At 43.5% G+C, this 18,224-nt stretch overlaps 2 protein-coding genes across 7 annotated transcripts in view; one reads left to right on the forward strand and one right to left on the reverse strand.

Annotated features, from left to right (window-relative positions):
- Positions 1-13,029, forward strand: part of smtnb (smoothelin b) — a 47,033-nt gene extending 34,004 nt beyond the window's left edge. For 3 of the 6 annotated variants that reach the window (XM_018669223.2, XM_051074818.1, XM_051074819.1), the window contains 10 exons: positions 5,258-5,443; positions 5,640-5,715; positions 5,937-5,969; positions 6,879-7,058; positions 7,191-7,253; positions 7,389-7,470; positions 7,561-7,737; positions 7,831-7,957; positions 8,142-8,293; positions 11,233-13,029. In XM_018669223.2, the coding sequence (XP_018524739.1) occupies positions 5,258-5,443; positions 5,640-5,715; positions 5,937-5,969; positions 6,879-7,058; positions 7,191-7,253; positions 7,389-7,470; positions 7,561-7,737; positions 7,831-7,957; positions 8,142-8,293; positions 11,233-11,386 (1,230 nt within the window). In that variant the 3' untranslated portion in view covers positions 11,387-13,029. Of the gene's footprint in view, positions 1-5,257; positions 5,444-5,639; positions 5,716-5,936; positions 5,970-6,878; positions 7,059-7,190; positions 7,254-7,388; positions 7,471-7,560; positions 7,738-7,830; positions 7,958-8,141; positions 8,294-10,038; positions 10,217-11,232 lie in introns of all 6 variants that reach the window. The other 3 variants (XM_051074817.1, XM_018669225.2, XM_018669224.2) reach the window with 3 other exon arrangements.
- Positions 13,030-13,108: 79 nt separating this feature from the next.
- On the reverse strand, positions 13,109-16,640 carry selenom (selenoprotein M). The gene is made up of 5 exons (XM_018669226.2): positions 16,368-16,640; positions 15,505-15,540; positions 15,254-15,288; positions 15,054-15,132; positions 13,109-13,901 (listed from the first exon to the last, which is right to left on the reverse strand). Exons 1-5 carry the CDS (start codon positions 16,461-16,463, stop codon positions 13,671-13,673), a joined length of 477 nt encoding a protein of 158 aa, XP_018524742.1. The 5' UTR covers positions 16,464-16,640; the 3' UTR covers positions 13,109-13,670.
- Positions 16,641-18,224: the final 1,584 nt, after the last annotated feature.

Consider the following 18,224-nt stretch of genomic DNA (forward strand, 5'->3'; position numbering starts at 1 on the left):
TTCAGAACTGACTCTCTTATTTCTTTAGTTGTATTTTATTAATTCCAATAAAAAAAAGTTGATGCTGATAGTATCAGCTCTTGCAGTGGATTGCCTATAAATTACAATCTTGAGATTCAACAGAGGGAAACGTTTCAGATGAAATAAACACTGGAAAGACTCCAAAACAATGAAGGGTAAATGTGAGTAAAAGAGATAGAGCTGCTCCTTATTATTTATTTTAAAAGCAAGACAAAGATGAAGTTAATGGCAAGGCCGAGATGCGAGTGTTTCAGTGCAGTGATGAGAGCTCATTTCAGACAGGTGAAACCGGCAGCTGATTATTGATGCCTCCTGCTCCGAGTGATCACAGCTGCTCCTGCTCGTCTCAGCCGCTGGTCCATGCCGACCGCTGTGCTCAGCCTTGAACACAAATACAAATAATGCCTTAGCTCTATAACCAGGGTGATGACAGGACAGTCAGTGTCTCTCCTGTAATCACAGAGATTACTGCCAAGCCCTGGATCACACTGGAGAAATGCTGCTGCATGAGCACAGACGCAAGGGCCCAGAGTCTGTGACAGATCGTCTCTCTGTCATACAGAGGAATAAGGACCCCATTGTTAACATACTGCTGATCCATGACACATGCTGGTTACTCAACCTGCTCATATGTGTCGCAGATTTAAGCCTGGTCTGCAGATCACCATGCAAACTGGGGAGAAAAGCTCTGAGATTCTCTCGGTGTCTGGATGAACTGATTTCACAACCACTGTGTTGATGTTTAATTAACAGCCTAGATGCAGATTTCCTTAAGAGAGGTTTTCCCTTTATTGTTTCTTCTTTAGACTGAAATATCTGCATCACTTTATTTTTGAGCCCTGTTGGAAGCTGCACTACTTTATTTTGGTAGCTCTCGTAAAGAGCAGCAGAGGGTTCACAATAGCCACAGAGTGTGAAGGGATAAAATTTCAGATTCTGCCATATTAATCAGTATTACAGACTTCTATACAAGCAGTAAATAGTGTGTATGTACGTCATAATCTTTAGTTGTCATGCTCTTTCTTTCCTCATCACTTTCCTTTACTGCTGGTGAGGTACTTTAGTGCTTTGATGCATGGTAAGACTCGAGCCATGTCCTTCTTGGGTTTTGACCCACTTTCCCTGCTGCCTGTCACGTTTCTCTCCACTCTCCCTTGAGGCCAGATTCTTCCTGGGATCTGTTTTGGTTACCTGTAAATCCCAGGAGAGACCACTGTTGCCCTTTGTCACATTGTTCTCCACTGAATGCCAGCACTGACTATTTTGATCTCTGATGATTCATGCACTGTGTGCATTTAGAAAAAATAATGGTTATATAGTCACAGTGTTCCATTTTGAGGTATGAAGAATGTTTGTGATGCATTGGCATGTCATCAAGGATGTCATGTGTAGCCTTATGCCACTAATCAGACTGCATTCAGAGAAACAGTATGTGCTGTACCACTTGATTTTTCTCCATGGACTGCCAATAAATCTTCAGTAGACGTTTAAAACATGCACTTGAGTGTCTTAACAGCATGAACAACATAAACACACAGACTGTCAGTGCTCTTGGAGAGCTCTTAATTTAACACTAAAGCACTTGAAGCATCTGCATCAGCAGCAGCTAGACCTCTGCTGCTTTGTCTTAAAGCCTAAAACAAAATCTTGGATGCACTGCGATGTCCTTCCTAACAGCTCACAGCTCTGCTCTGTCACAGGCCGAAACAGTTTGTCCTTCATGGACCGATCTTCCCTCTGGAGGTCTGCCTTGAATCACAGTCAAGCGACACAACTGACCTAATTAGTCGGGACTCAGATGCATTTTGTCAGAAAGCAAGTTTAAGAGGAGTGAAACGATGATGTGTAACTCTTTCAACTCAGCCCAGGTCTAGAGCTGCATCTAAACCCCTCGTTGCCTGCCAGTCGAGGTGTGAAGGACAAGAGGCTGTAATAAAAGGAAAGTTGAGAGCAGGGGGAGTGTTATAAATTGTTGCCACTACCACTCCCCCTCTGGCTTCCACCAGTGACTGACTCTCAGTGGAATAATGGCAGGGCAGGAGATAAATAGACATGTCCACAGCACCTGGAAATAAGGGGGTGGAGCTACTGCTGTCTGGGAAACCAGATTTCTTGCATGCTCATTGGCTGTCAGGGTGTTGGCCGGTAGAGAGGGGAGATTTGCAGGGGGTATAAAGACCATGCATTGTTTTGAAAGGTCTTTGAGAGACGGACAGGGAGACACCTTCCACCTTCACCTCTGCAGCCTGCTCTGATCTTACATCTTAACTTCAGTTTTTGGGACATTTAAGTGGATCTAAACTCAGAGGACCAGTGTAACTCTGAGTGCAGCTGGTCTGACCATGCCTGGAGTGAACCTGGACTTCCTCCCAGCCTCACAGGCTTCAGAGGCTTTGGGCAGCCCAGATAGTGCTTGTGCCGAGTCTGGCCTGGAGGAGGTGATCGGTGATCTACTTGCTCAGGAGGAAGCTGAGAGTGAAGGGAAGCAGTTTTGTGAGAGGAAATTTGAGTTAACATTACGGTGTGCAGTTGGGGAGATCCACAGTGACCTGCAGGCCTTTGGGAAGCGAGTGGATGCCCGTCTGGAGGAGGCAGCAGCTCAGGTGGCTCCTCTGGCCAAGGCCATTGTCAGGCTGCAGGAAGAGAACCTGATCCTAAGGGTTCAGCAAGAAAAGTTGGTGAGGCAAGTGGAGGCCCTGTGCCAGGCAATGGGGCTACTTGATCCCTCACTCCACGCACCGCCTAGCAAGGAAAGCTCACCTTCAATTCCTTGTGAAACCAAAACTCCATCCACTGATTCTCCAGCTTCATCCAGTGATCCTCCAGCTTGCTCTTCCCAGGACACTGCACTTGAACCACTACATGATTCCTCATCCTGCACTCCCCAAGATTTTCCATCCAGTGGACCCCAGGACACTCCAGCTAGCACTCCTCTGGATACTCCATCAAGCATACCCCAGGAAACTGTACCATGCCCCCAGGACTCAGACTCTGCAGGGACAGGCACACCTCAGAACTCAGAGCCTTCACCTGTCCCTCACCCGCCCACCTTTGCAACCCGCCGTTCTCTCTCTGCTCCCTCTCTGATGGCAAACATTTCTTGTAACAACAGCGAGGTACTGCTCTCTGTTAATGGTTCTGATCATGACCCCTTTTAATTCACATAAGCCGCTTAAAGAACGGGGAATGTCCTTTGTTCCAGTGTTGGCAGTTCCTCCGATTCAGCTGGCCATGAGTTAGAAATGCCACCGCTGACACTCTGCTCTACTCACGTACTACTTGACCTACTGTTCTATCCATTATAGCTATCCATTGGTTTTAATCACACATTATGTCCTCACTTAATTTTAAAAAAGCTACGCCATCTCAGCTGTCACTCAGTTTTGACAGGTTGTGTTTATGTGGAGGACTTCACTGCAAACTGTCACAGAGGTATTCCAATCCTGTAACACTATGTGTTTCTGATTGTGTCCTGGCTAGCACTGCTGTGTGTGTGTGTGTGTGTGTGTGTGTGTGTGTGTGTGTGTGTGTGTGTGTGTGTGTGTGTGTGTGTGTGTGTCTGCATGCATGTGCTCTGTTGAGTGGATACACTTCCTGGGGGAGGAAAAAATACCCACATTTTAACAGTAACAGTGGCCCTGGCCCTGTAGATTGCCATCCATGATGTTCACTTTGGCAGGAGCATGAAGTGAGTGTTAGATGTTTTTCAAAAAGGAGCCAAAAATGAAACAGTTTTACTTGTCTGTGTGTGTGTGTGTGTCTGTGTGTGTGTGTGTGTGTGTGTACAATGGTGACATTTTGAGGGATACTGGGTATTTGCTGTATTACCCTCAGTTATTCAACTGGCCAGCGTTCATATTCCTGTCTAATCCTGCAAAGACAGCTGACTCTGCCAATCAGCTGCTCCAGTGAAGGTGATGGACTTCTCTTAAATGACTGTGATAATGAGGGCTGACCTTATTTGATCAGGTCTAAGCAGTCAAGTTTTCAAAGGGGTTGTAGCTCCTCTCCCATTAGAGGAAAAAAACATAAACAAAAAGATTTCTGTGCCGCTGTGACTCAGATGCTGAAATACTGAATTAAACATGACTGGAGCACTAAGGTTATCTGGGATGTTCTCACCCCACATGCATTCCCCCATTGCCTGACTCAGAGCCCTTGTTTGGCTGTGTTGTGTCCCAAAACATTCCTGGTCGGTCAAGTGCCTCTCAGTCCAGCCTGTCTCATAGGTCAGAACTCTGTGTCCAGAAAAGTCTTAAAAACCAGGAGGCCACCCTTGATCATACAAGTTCTTGTGTGGGCAGTGCTGGGCAGTGTCCCTTCCTGCTGAGACCTGGCCCTGGTTTGGAGGCCAGCGGAGAGGAGAACAGATAGCGTGGATAGGGATGGGGCCAGCTGTCTGAGCTATATCTGGACTAGACTCAGTTAAAACAAAAGCACTGAAGTGACAGCTAGAGCCTAAAGTCTGCCACAGGCATTCAGCACCATATGAAAATATATGAGGTGGTTTCTGGTGCTCTACTTCCTCTTTACTTCTGCCCCTATGCTCACCAGTCCTTATGTGGTGTACATAGCAGAAAGGATGACTTTGGATGTTTACCCTCGGAGTTTATATCTGCTAATGCACTGTTCCCATCTCACTGCCACAGGGGTGTAGCATACCTGTCACATAAACTCATGGTTTGCAGGAGCTCGGTATCATTTAGACACTTCATGTGTCAGTCACACTCCATGAACTAAGCGAACAGTAACTTGGCAGGCTTTCTCTCACTCTCATTTGCTTATTGTCACTCTCTTTGGCCTGGCTGGAGGGTGGAGGGGATGGAAGAAATGATGAGATATGGAGAGTGGGCAGTCTTGGTACAAAAAGAGATTATCAGAGGGAGGGAAAGATGTGAACTCTGCAATCTGCTTCACACATTCAGGCCTATTATGGCTGCAGAGTGTTTAACCTAAAATCCTCTTGTGCATATTACGTCCTAAATGTCAGCGAGCTTCAGTTATGGTTTTTTTAAGCCCTCCTCCTGGTTTCATAAATACAGAATGTAGAACCTGAGTGCCAGATATTCAGCTTGCAGGAGCTCTCAGATGGCAATGCACATATCCAGCTAAGGTGACATCTTACTTTCCAAGTCTGTGCAATCTGAGATTAATAAGTACCACACTGTGTCCGTCTGCATGTCTGCATATGTATGCTCTTTCTTATGTTGGGTGTGTGTGTTTGTGTTACGTGCAGATGGAGACAGAGCCCGTTATGGCCTCCGAGCCGGTGTTTTCAGCTGGACCGTCTGCGCAGATGGTGTGTCAAGACCCAGCTATCCCCAACGGCTCCAGCACTCAGGCCAAGCCGGACGAGCGCTCTGGAAAACTGACTGCTGAACAGCTGGCTGCCATCGAGGATGAAGAGCTCCTTGACAAAATGGTACGTCTTCACACCCAAGTTATAATTCTGGACAATTTAGATTTAAAAGCACTGCTTTGCAGCAAACACAACGGCTTCAGTCACATATACACAATGTTAGGACTGCATGCATAAATAGAGCCATGCCACTTTGGCTTTTTGTGTGGAATGACCTCTCATTGTTTCCGTGTGTGTGTGTTTTTCTTTCTTTCTACAGCTCGATGAGTCAAAGGACTTTGAGGAGAGGAAGATGATCCGTGCAGCCATGAGAGACCTTCGCAAGAGAAAGAGAGGTAATGGCCTAAAGAAAAACAATCTTCTGTTGCTCCTACCACTGTAAAACTTTTGCTCTAGTCAGATTTTCAAATCTTGAAAAGTAGACACACTACCTCATTATAAGGTTTAATTTACATTAATTTACATCTTGTTTCTCATTGTTAGTATTTTTTCTGTCTCTCAAAGTTTATAAACAAACTTGCAATTTCCACGTCATTTCTATCCACTCTGCCCTCAGAGGCCATGCTGGGATGTACTCAAGAGGAAATAGGTAGGGCAGGTTGGTGTGCAGTGTGCATTAACAATTGATACTTGCCTGTGTTTGGTGTTTTGTGTGCACCGTCCTGTCACTGTCAGACCACTACAATTTTTAATTTGTTAATCTCTCCAATTTCTGCAGTGGATGATTAGAGATATGTTGACAGTTTTGTAAATGTGCATGAATCCTTCTTTTTCTTTTCTTTTTTTTTTGTGGAGTGTTTCACTCTCACCTCAGTGTGCTGCAACATCATTACTGAAACATCTACCACATTGAGTGTATTGTATTGTATCGTGCAGTGAGCACTCACCATATGGTTTGACCAGGCATCTGGTTGCATTGAGCTGACAGTTGAACCTTCTAATTGGATGTCCAGATCCGAGTCTGCTCTAGAAAAATCTGTAAAAGTTCAGTGTACTGAGTGGCATCGAGCATACAATGGGTCAAAGACTGACCTAATCTCTTCAGATACAGCAAAAAATATCAGACAGAGGTAATAGAGAGCTTAAGTGTGGATATCTAAGTGTGCAGGTGTTAAGATATTCTGGACGCTGCTGAACTTGGCGCAGGCTTCCACAGGGGACGATCAGAGTGTGTTTGCTCTCTTTGATCTGTGATGTTTGTGCAGCACGTACTGTATTACTTGACAGCTTTTGGCGGCTGCGATCCCTCCCACCTGTGGGTGTTTGTGTGTTCGGAGGAATTTTACGGTACTGTGGAAAGAATCCTGAAATGTATTGCCTCAAATTTGGAAGCCCGGTTTTAATCCATCTTTGTGGCAGTCAGATGAGGTGCTGTCAGTTTGTTTAGGACCTCTTGTCCTCCTCCTCCTCCTCTTTTTCCACTGACATCATCTCTCCACCTTCCCCTCCACATCTCTGTCTCCTCCTATCCTCTAACCTCTTTTCTCCTCCAACCCAGACCAGAGAGAAAAGGAGCGTGAGACCCGTCTGCAGGAGTTGCGGCAGCAGAGGGAAGAGCGCTCGCAGAAGGGTCGTGCCGGGGTCGGAGCTGGAGAGGTGGTGATGAGGAAGGTGGAGAAGTCGGCAGATGGTTCCACACTCAGTCAAGTCACAAAGACAGACCGCTTTGCCCAGTCTGGTACTTTTTTTTCTTTCTCTATAATTTTAAACCTCTCAAAAGAACATCATGGGAGGGAAAACAGAAAAATAAAAGAATAGCTGTGAACAGAGCGTAAAAGAAAACATAACAATTGTGTGTTTATGTGTTTAGATAATGGGAACAGATCAACACGCAGCACTGTTGTTGAGGCCAGTTATGTGCAGAAAACAGACAGTGAGTCATTACTTCATTTTGCTTTCTGGCTTTCTGGCTTTCTTACATCATTATCAATGTATATTTATCATAGCAGTTTCAGTATCATTTATATGTGTGTTGGTTTATCATGACACAATTCTGTTTGCTTTTCAGGAGGGACAGTCCAGTCAAAATCATACAGCTTCACCTCTTCCACTTCCTCTACCTCCTCAAACACAAGCAAAAAAGTGGGCAGGTGGGTCATGAAACATCAGCAAAACAACTGCACTAAATCTAAAATTCCTGCACATTCACACATTAACTTGCGTGCATGTCATTGCCTCAGCGTCTTTGATCGCGAGGATGACACGTCGTCTCGCAGCGGCAGCAGTGGGCTGGCTGCAATGGAGCGAAGGCAGGCGGAGAGGCGCAAGGAACTGATGAGGGCGCAGACTCTGCCAAAGACCTCTGCCATGCAGGCCCGCAAAGCCATGATAGAGAAGCTGGAGAAGGAGGGAGGCGGGTAAGGATAAACACAGAGGTAGTGCTACCAAAGAAAGAAAAAGAGCAGGTCAAAGCATGTAAATATTAACACCGACCTAACTTTTCTTTTTAGCCCTGGAAATCAGGCGGTTGCCAAGGTAAACAAGGTCCAGCGTTCCACCAGCTTTGGTGTACCCAATGCAAACTCCATCAAGCAGATGCTGCTTGACTGGTGCCGTGCCAAGACCCGCTCATATGAGGTTAGCCAACTAGCCACAGCAGCCCACTGTGTGCTGAGTGCTTTTCTTTAATGTCAGCCAATAAAGCTCAAGCGTAACCTGATGATTAAGATGAGATAGGCTGAGATAATATTTTCCTACCTTGGGAATGTTTCCATCACTTATCCATCACTGCCTTTGTATCTACTCTTGTCTTCTCCCTCAGCATGTGGATATTCAGAATTTTTCATCCAGTTGGAGTAACGGCATGGCCTTTTGTGCCCTTGTGCACCATTTCTTCCCTGAAGCTTTTGACTACAACTCCCTGAGCCCCAGCAACCGCAGGCACAACTTTGAAGTTGCCTTCAGCAGTGCAGAGTGAGTACGCACAAAAGTCATGTTTGTCCTGGTAACGTGTGCACTAACCACATCAGTTTGGGTGTTGTTTAGTTTTGACTGCAAGTGAGAGCTCCAAAAGACTTTGTTGGAGAAACCACGTCAACTGCTGTGAATCTTCTTTTTTGTTAAGATAGGCAGAGAAAATGTGAAGAATATGTGGATAAACCAGTGGAAGAAGCTACTGCAAACTTAGCTCTCCGTGGCTTAATTATACAGACATTATCTTCCTCCCATGGCTGTCATGGAGTGAATACACAATGGAACAATTCAAGCCAGTTCCTGTGGACTGACCTGGGCCCAAACAACACATTTTCCCTTCCTTGCTCTATACAGATTTTCCCATCCTTCTCTCATCTCTCTGTAAAAATCCACTCATAGCTTTTATTCAGTTTTTGCTCTTTACCAACATCTACTTGAACCTGAAGCACAGAGACGGACCCAGAACACGTGGAAGCTCCTCGACTGATGTCCGAGTGTTAACTTTCCCTGTCTCTCCCAGGTGTATCAAGCCTCCTCCTCCTCCTCGAGGCTGAGTGAGCCCCATTACTACTCTAATAACTCCGCCTCTAAACCTCAGCTCTTCTCTGCTTTGAGTAACCGCTGTGACAACCCTACATCAGCTACAAACCAGAGACCCATGAGCAAAACCTCCCCAAACAACCACCAGGTTAAAAAACAACCAAAAAAAAATCGGACGAACTCTTGGCCGCACCTCCGATAGTTTATCCCTCTTTTTTTTTTTTTTACTTCTAATCTGTCTTCTTCTTTTCTCTTCCTCATCCCTCTTGCATCACAGCATTCTCACTTGTGATGCCCCCCTCCCTCCACCCACCCACCTGTGTGTGTGTGTGTGTGTGTGTTCACATGCTCCAAGTAGGATAATGTCCATGCTGATGTTAATAGTAATGACTGATATTCTCAACACTGGACTGTCACCCAACCACAGCCCCCGTCTTTCCACCTTTGTGTTGCACCATCACTCATCACCCCCCTCCCTCCCTCGGGCACTCCCGACTGTTCCAACAGTTTGTTATCATCTGGAATCCTGACACACATATTCACACACACTCCATCCTGTGTGCACCAGTGTGTTTTTTCAGAGTCACTATAAGGTTGTATCTTTGTGTGTGTGTTTGTTGTTTTTTTTTTTTTTTTGCAGAATCCTTGTTGTTTTTTTCATTGTGTCTTGTGTCTCTGACAGAACATAGTTGTATTGAAATGGTCAAAAGTCTCTTGTCTTAGTGCACAGAAAAAAACAACAACAAACAAAAAGGCTAAATGAGCATCACCTGACGCTCATTTGACATTTTGTTTTGACTCATGTATGTATGAGTGTGTGTGCCACATACTGTGCGTACTGTGATGTTCATGAAGCATGTCAACTCATGGATATATTTGTGAACACAGAATGTAATGTTATTGTTTCTTTTTGTGTTCTTTCTCTCTCTCTCTGTCTTTTCACCCTGAACCTTTTTACATTTGGCTGCTCACTGCTCTGTCTGTTTTTCCTCCCCTCCTTCCTTCCTTTCTTTCCCATAATCTGTCCACTGTCTCCGTCCTGTTCCTTCTGTCTCTCTCTCTTTTTTTTTTTTATCTGTACTTCACTCTCGGTCCTTCCTGTCCTCTACTTTGTATCTCCCTGTTTGGGTCTTCCTTTCCTTCCTCTCCCCGCCCTCCACCCCTACCTTTTTTTTTCTGCCCCCCCTTGCTGGGCGTGGGCGCAGGAAACTAGTGGACTGTCCCCAGCTGTTGGATGTGGACGACATGGTGAAGATGCGCGAGCCGGATTGGAAGTGTGTGTACACGTACCTGCAGGAGTTCTACAGGGGTCTGGTGACGAAGGGCCTGGTTAAAACCAAAAACTCCTCCTAGAGTCGCACCACACCTAGAACTGAACCCATGGTGAGAGATGGGACTAGCCTAAGAAGGAACCTCGCTTTGGTTCTGACAGACCTAAAGGGGTGAAAAGTGTGTGTTTGTTTTATGAGTGTGTGCGTGTGTGTAACTGCATGTTTTTACCAGCTGATAGGATTTATGTCAAACATGGTTGCTCAGAAAACTCCTTTATTGGCTGTTTTCGGATATTTGTTCTTTCATGTTAATCTGAGGCTACTGAAGTCCAAAGTACCAAACATGGTGTGTGTGTACGTGTGTGTGTGTGTGTGTGTGTCCATGTGTGCATCTCTGCATAGCCAGACTATGGGCCAGGCGTGGAGCCAGGACCATCTGCAGCTTAGCACTTTAAAAGGAACTGCTGTATCACAATGTTTCAAACAGAGGAGTTAAGAAACAAAGCAGAGAACGGAAAGGCTGTTGTCCACTGACTTTTTATCAAGTGTGAGTTTACAGGTGTTTATGCATGGGGCTTGTAAAGGCTTTTAAAGATACTGTAATAGTCAAGTGCAGAATGGCCTATTTCTTTAAATAACAAAGCAGATTTTATGATGTTGACATTTATTCTCTCATGCGAGAGATTTATCCTGGTGTATCCTGGTTATTCCTGTTACTCTACTCTGTTTGTGTGGGATGTCTCAGAGGTTGACAGCATGTGCAGATATTGCCACCCTGTGGTCACTCTCTGAATCACTCACGAGTGAAGTCTCTGTTCCTGCAGCAGTTTATAGAGAGTTCATTGATAAAGAGCTTTTAAAGAGCTTTCCACAAAGTGGTTCAAGAAAACAAAAAGGTCAAAAAAAGAAAAGAGTAGAAAGTAGAGCATAAACACAACAAGTCTTTGGTTAATGATCACGAGAAAGCACCTTATGGACGATTAATTAATAATAATCATAACTGAACATGATGGTTTGGAAATCTGCAGAGATTATCCTCCTCTCCACTCCATCTGTGGTCCTCTCCCATCCTGTCTCCTCATCCTCCTCTTTCTCATACACATTGTTTCTCATATGCCTGTTCCTCAGGACCTACGCCAACTGCATGCCTTTGCTGGAAGTGGAGGACATGATGATCATGGGTAACAAACCCGACTCGAAATGTGTGTTCACCTACGTACAGTCTCTGGTCAACCACCTGCGCAGATACGAGATGGCCATGGGTCGGTCCTCTGATCTCTGACCTGTGCTCAGTGAGCTCTCGGCCTCGATGTGGCATCAACCCTCTGCCCCCCCGGCCACCTACCCACGCTCCCCTTACCTTCACCAGCCCTGACCCTTCCCCAGCTCCATCGTCACCTGATGACCTCTGATGGACATGTTAGGGGATATGTATGTGTGTGTGTGTGTTTGTGTGTCAGTTTGCTTTTTATCTATGTTGGCAGTGGTCATTATTTCAGCTTTCTTCTGGACACACATTTTTAACACCTTTCTCTACTAAGTCAGCACCAAAGTTTTTGTAAGACTACCTTTTAAGCTTTAAAATGTTAAATACTTTTAAAACTCAAACTCAGCTTTGTGTCAGGTAATATTTAATATGCAGTAGCTCTGTCACTACGCTAATGTGCTGAGAAACACCTCAAGAGGAAAAAGATAATTTTTTTGGAGTATTTCCCCTTTTCATTATTTATACCTACATTTTCTGTGCTACACTTTTGTAATTATTGTAAATTGTTAGCATTGCTGTTGGTAATTCCACTGAAGAAGAAACATATACCCAGCCCAATATATGACGCATTATCTGGTTTTCATTTTTGGTACTTTTTAATTTCTACTCTGATTGCTTTAAGTATTTTAATTAAGTTATTTTTATTCTCATGTTGGTTTAATCAATTAGCATCTGAGTATTTAATGCATGAGCACAGGGATGTTTTGTCTTCATTGTTCAAATGGATTCAACATTGTTATGCTGTTGTTATGCATCAGGAGTCCAGCACTGACTAATCTCACCTTTCAGAACTCTACAGTGCTACTGAGATCATGTTTCAGATTTTTTGAACATTTCACTCCTTGTATCATCATTACTGTATCATCATTATATTATTCTAATGGCAAAAAATACTGCAGGTTCAACATGTGTTATGTGTTTTATCCAGGTAGAAAGAACACAAGAGCAGAAGTGGGTTGCAGTCTGATATCATACAGCTGAATTGTATCAGTACTTTGTTTCTTATTGCGTGACTGATATGATGTATATGTACAAAAAACCTTAGCCATCATCCCCCAGCATCACTGCCACACCCTGCCAAACACACTCACACACAGCTCTGTTAGAGGGCTCCTTATTTATGCTTGGATAGATTTTTTGATATATATCTGTTTTGTTTTTTAAAATTTTGTTAGTGTGTACATTATACTTTTAAAAGTTTTGTTTAAAGTAAGTCAATAAGCTCAAGCTACGACGATGTTTTGTGAAACAAAATTGGTGTCACTTTTTGGACAAGTTCATGGGCCTAATGAAAGCCGGCTTTCAGTTTAAACATGAGTAATCATGGCTGAACATACCTGCCAACTGTATATTTTACAACCTGAAGCTAAGGAAAATTTTTGAACAAAGATTTTTATTCTGCTTGTAAAATTAAGGTTCCTTTGAGAAGATGTCTAAAATTTGGTTTCAGAGCCTATTTTGGTGAAATTTATTTCTTAAAGCTCTGTTTTAGTAGATTTAGAGAAATTATTAGAGAATTATTCCACTGCTGCTGAAAAACAAATACCTTCCACCAGGCAGTGAGTGCTGTATATAAGAGCTTAAACACGTTAGAATTTCATGTTTCTGTGCACCACAGTTAAATGTGAATTAACAATTAAATCAATTTGAGAAATGAATGTGTTTGTGGGGGTTTATTGCTGCCAAATGTACACTCCTGAGTATAAAAAAAACATCCAACACGGTAAGGACCAGGGATGCAATTTTTTCAAACATTTTATTATTTTCTTCTTCTTTTACTATCCTTCCACTTGAATCCTCTTGTGTGTCATTAGTCCAACCCACCAGACCATGTAGCATCAGCCTCAGGCCAGTCGGACGATTTTCAGCCTGAGGCTTCATTTAGTTTCACAGTAGATAGGAAGCAATCAGACACACAAGAGGACTCGAGAGGCAAAGATCCTGAAGACGGATGACACATGATGGACCAAAAACCAAAACATAACAAACACACTTCCAGTCTTAGTGTGGAGAGTAGAAAAGCACTCACAAAGCAGCCTGCTGGGCTATTATCACTGCTTAAAAAAACAAAAACAGAACAAACAGCAAGAACAATATGTGCAAATTCAGACTGTGGACCTTTAAAAGGCCTTATGCTGATGCTAAGATTGTGTCGTTCCCCAAGGGCTGATCTATGATCTGCTGGCCTCGTTCTGAAATAACATTTCTGTCATCAACTGCAATAACCAGCTGGTCATGGAGCAGCTTTGGGGAAGAGTGGTACTGTTACATTTCTACTATTCTCCACTCCACTGATGGGTTATAGGTCAGTGTGCTTGACTTCTGCGTTGGGCTCTGAGGAGGCGTTGTCTGTAGCAAGAGAAGCAGTGGAGGACTTGTAACCCGGGTCGTCTTTAAACGGGCTGTCTTTGGCAGGAGAGAAGCGAAACTCCTCTGGCACCTCGTCCTCAGGTTGAGCCTTCTTGTAGAAACCCAGTTTCTCCAGCAGCTCATTAATCTCAGAGCGGGTCATGTCGGACAGGGCAATCCGCTGTGGAGGAAGCAGATGGGTTAAAGGATAATTCCACTGTAAATTTACTTCTCTGTCTCTATTAATATTCCATGAAAAACTGCAATATACACTACATTTATGAATTATGGAGGCCACTGTGCTCTTGGGAACCTCTTATGCAGCATAAATAGTTGTAGCCCTCCTCAAATCTGTTCCTCGACACAATCTTGTCTGAGCTCTGCAGGCAGTTCCTTCGACCTCATGGTTTGGTTTTTGCTCTGATATGCTCGTCAGCTGTTAGACCTTATATAGACAGGTGTGTGCCTTTCAAAACCAACATCCAGTCAGTTGTATTCACTATAGCTGGACTCCTGTCAAGGTGTATATATAAGCCTGGTGGCCACACCAACATTTATTTTTGTTAATTATTTTATGAGCACTGAGATAAACATTGATGGCTTTAAATTAGATAAAACATTAAATAAGTAAGGAATGTTAAAGCTGCAAAATTCAATATTTTTATATTAACAGTGGGTCAAATGACTATGTGTAATGTCAAAGGGGTTGTTCATTATGACGAACCCACAAAAAATTATCACCTGTTTCCAGCTGTAGCAGGCAATTGTTTTCAATGGAAAAACCTTTTACAAACAATAGGCAATGTTACAGGTGAATACAGGTGAGCAGCTAATCAGCTAAAGAGCTAGAATTTCCCTCAGGAGTTGGTTACGACCAAAACAGAGTGGTGAATATTATGACTCCAAATTAATGCTTGTGTTGCTGCATGTCTGCTGGATGGCAGTTGTTTGCTAACAACTGTTGTTTGCTAACAAAACAAAATAACATTTGCCATCACTTTTTGAAGAGGTAAAGACAAATGGACAGATTTCTGACCACAGGTGACCAAAAATATGGATTATTCATCCATCATCTATAATGCTTATCCATTAAGGGTTGCTGGGAAATATGGATTATGCAGCTTTAAATTACACCATTATTCTTATTTACTTTTGGAATATGCCAGAAAATGCCACAGCCTTGTTACCATCACACAGACTGCACTGATTTTCAGAAAAACTAGACCAAAAGCTTGTGCCATCAAGATCACTTTATAGGTGCCATATGAGCTTTCATATATTGCATGACAAACAATAAATACAATAAAATAAATACACTGCAAAGAAAACTTACATCCAGCTCTTCAAAATAGTGGTTCAGGAGGACAAGCTCAGGGTCGGCTCCAGGAATGTGCTTCATCACCAGGTTATGGCTGAGGGAGTGACCGTCAAGGATTGGCACAGAGAAAAAAAACATGCTGGATTTTTTTAGGCAACTTATAAAAAGACACATTTAAGAACAAGTAGTGGTGATGTACTTGAATGAAAGGATACTAAAGAGGAATATCCTGGATCACAAAGGCTTTGACCTGCAGACAGAGGTGGAGATTAATGTTTTTCACTCAGGGCTGGTTCCAGTGACAAATCTGTCAGGGATTATGTGAAACCCTAGCTGTAAAGCGCAAAATGCCTCTCAGACGACAAACACTTTTAGGCAGGGATTAGGCTTCAGTCTGCCTCTGACACTGGCTCTCGGTGCGTTGGTCGTTTTGTTCCTGTTGATTACATAACACAGAGTAACTCACCTCTCTGAGCCTGTTCAGCTGTCATCCACCGCATGTCTGAAAAGAGACAGAACATGAGATACAGGAGATTATTAGAAACATACTTAGGGAATGAGACATCAGCAGGATTAAGGGAAAGATTTATTAACTAACATGTTGTGGCTACTGAAATGTGTCTCTGCGTATTTTCCTTCACAGCAGCTCCTTTGCTGCAGCTTTGGATTAGGGTTCCTTGTTCAAATACACCTCAGCAAGTCTCTAATGTTCTCCTAACAGTGCAGTGCTGCATCTTTTGCAGAGAGCATTGAATTAAGTAGGCCCCAGGGAGGGATACTCTGGGAAATCTGAGCCTTAGGTATAAAGTAGCAGGTGTGACTAACACAACAATAGCAACAGATAACATGCTTTTCTTCAGTGATGTTGGCACGTTGGTGATTGGGTGACACCCTGGGGGGAAAACTGCATGGTTTCTCACAAAAAGAGAGCTAGAGTTTCAGAAACTTTTGTGCAGGACTCCGACCTCCTGAAACACACCCTGAACACTTGTTCCATCTTAGATAACCACCAAGCCACCTCAGAGTGGTTTTAATGGTTGTTCTAATTTTAAAAAAATGCGAGTTAGATTCTACACAGCCGGTGTCCTTGGTTGAGCACCTTAGACAGATGGGGAAGCGTTCAGTTTACTATAGCTCTATCCACTCCCCTAGAAGAATCACTCACGCATGCGCCCGACACGAAAATTTGAGAAATAAAGTGCATCCATTCACACGTTTTAACAAATCCGATTCACAAACTATCCACATAACCTTCCGGCCAGAGTCACTGTGGACATATTTCAGCCTACTTCCATGTATGAAGCGTAGGATAAAGGAGGCTTAACGTACCTCCACCCTCGCTTTTGCCAGCCCCTCCAGTTTCTTCAGATCCACATCGTAGGCCGAGGCACAGTGAAGTAAACTGGCCAACAGAATCAGCCACATTGTTCCTCCTGGTTCAGATCGTGGACCAGGACTCGCTTTGTTCCGGGACCAGTACCTGCAGATGCTTGTAGGTGACTGAGCTAAAGACAGCAGGAGTAGTAGGAGGGGAGATGATGAGCGACTGTGTCACGTCCGGACCTCTTGCCACGTCAAATATTTCTCCCGAGAGGAGAGAGAGGGAGAGAGAGGGAGAGGCGGGGGGAGGGCTCCCATTGGCTATCTGCGAGATCCCCTTCAAGATAACAGTTAATCCCATAGATTCGATATTCAATCTATGGTTTATCTTCGTAAATATTAAAGGAAGAAATATTCCTCAATAAAACCATAAACAACACGACATATTGCCTACTTATTCACTGCTTTTATTTATGCGCCTGCAGGTGTGTTCTGTACTTGGAAAAAGCTACTGTAATATTATACAAACATAATGATAACAAGTCCCTACACGTATGATCCCAGATTTAGGAGGAGCAACCTGTGGTAAAAAGGTAAGAGTCCTGTCAATCTTTGCCACCCTGGCACAGTTGTTGTACCCACTTGCATGTGTCTGGGGGTTATTTATCTAACTCTCCAGATGTTACACCATGAAACAGGATTTGAGCCATCTTTGGAGGATTTCAAAAGACTTTCAGGAAATATTAGAATGAATCAGCTTTGATAAGTTGCAAAGGGACAGCAGATACATGGACTCTGAAGAGGGGAGAGAGCAGCAGAGGCAAAGACAGCAGGTTATGACACATGCACACTGACCTATATACTGCACAAAAACCTGTGTTGTTGTCTGTGTGATTCAGAACAGAGGCACAGGAGAAAGACATACAACACTGCTGATCCATGCTAGAACAGACCCAGTGAAAGGATAAAAGCAACTTCTAGTTACCACTATCCTACGTCCTATGTGTCCTATTTACCAGTAACTGGGCCAGAAAACTAGTGTTTTTAAATGTTGTACTTGTGTAGGCCTCCTATTTACTCTCTATGTAGCACATACTAACACATACATACTATACACTCACTTATTATTGTATAGCAGTGTTGGAAATGCCTTCATGTTAACGATAAAGAAAAAAACATAAACAATAAGCTGCAATTTGTTAGTCAGTGTTCACTGCATCACTGCTGAGTACTACGGACATGCTGTAAGTTATGATCCATCACATGAGGGCACAGTATACGGGTCTATGAGCAGTAACACATCCTTCAGTATTTAATTTACTCCTGCACCACCAGTAGCTTCAGGCAACCATCGAGTTCACCACATTCACTGCACCGCTGAGCTTTTACCAACACGATTGGCCTTAAAGGGCACACACACACACACACACACACACATAAACACACCCACACACTAAGATACAGTTTTCGACTAATTAATTTTAGAAAGGCTACGGGCATTTAAGAGGTCATGGAGACTGATGAGGTACCCTCAGGTGTTGCCACGGCAACATCTTATCCCATTCTTTGGCTCAGTGTAGAGGTGTTTTAGCGTCAAACTACAAAGGTTTTAGTGGTTATATGGATGTGTGTGCACTAGTTTAGTCTTAATTTAAACATTGATATGTATATAAGAATATAATAATATTTTGGGTCATAAATAATCAACCTTTAAACTTTTCTGATAGAGACTGAAGCAAATGAAGCTGCTGTTTTACCACATTTAAACAGTCCTGGGCTTATTCTTAAGGATTTTTCTGCCAAGTCTGAGGGAAACTTTGCATGAAAACAAAGTCGTACTGTCCATCTCACTCAGATTAGGAGGCA

This window comes from Lates calcarifer, linkage group LG13, assembly GCF_001640805.2.
Source record: "Lates calcarifer isolate ASB-BC8 linkage group LG13, TLL_Latcal_v3, whole genome shotgun sequence".
Taxonomy (NCBI): Eukaryota; Metazoa; Chordata; class Actinopteri; family Centropomidae; genus Lates; species Lates calcarifer.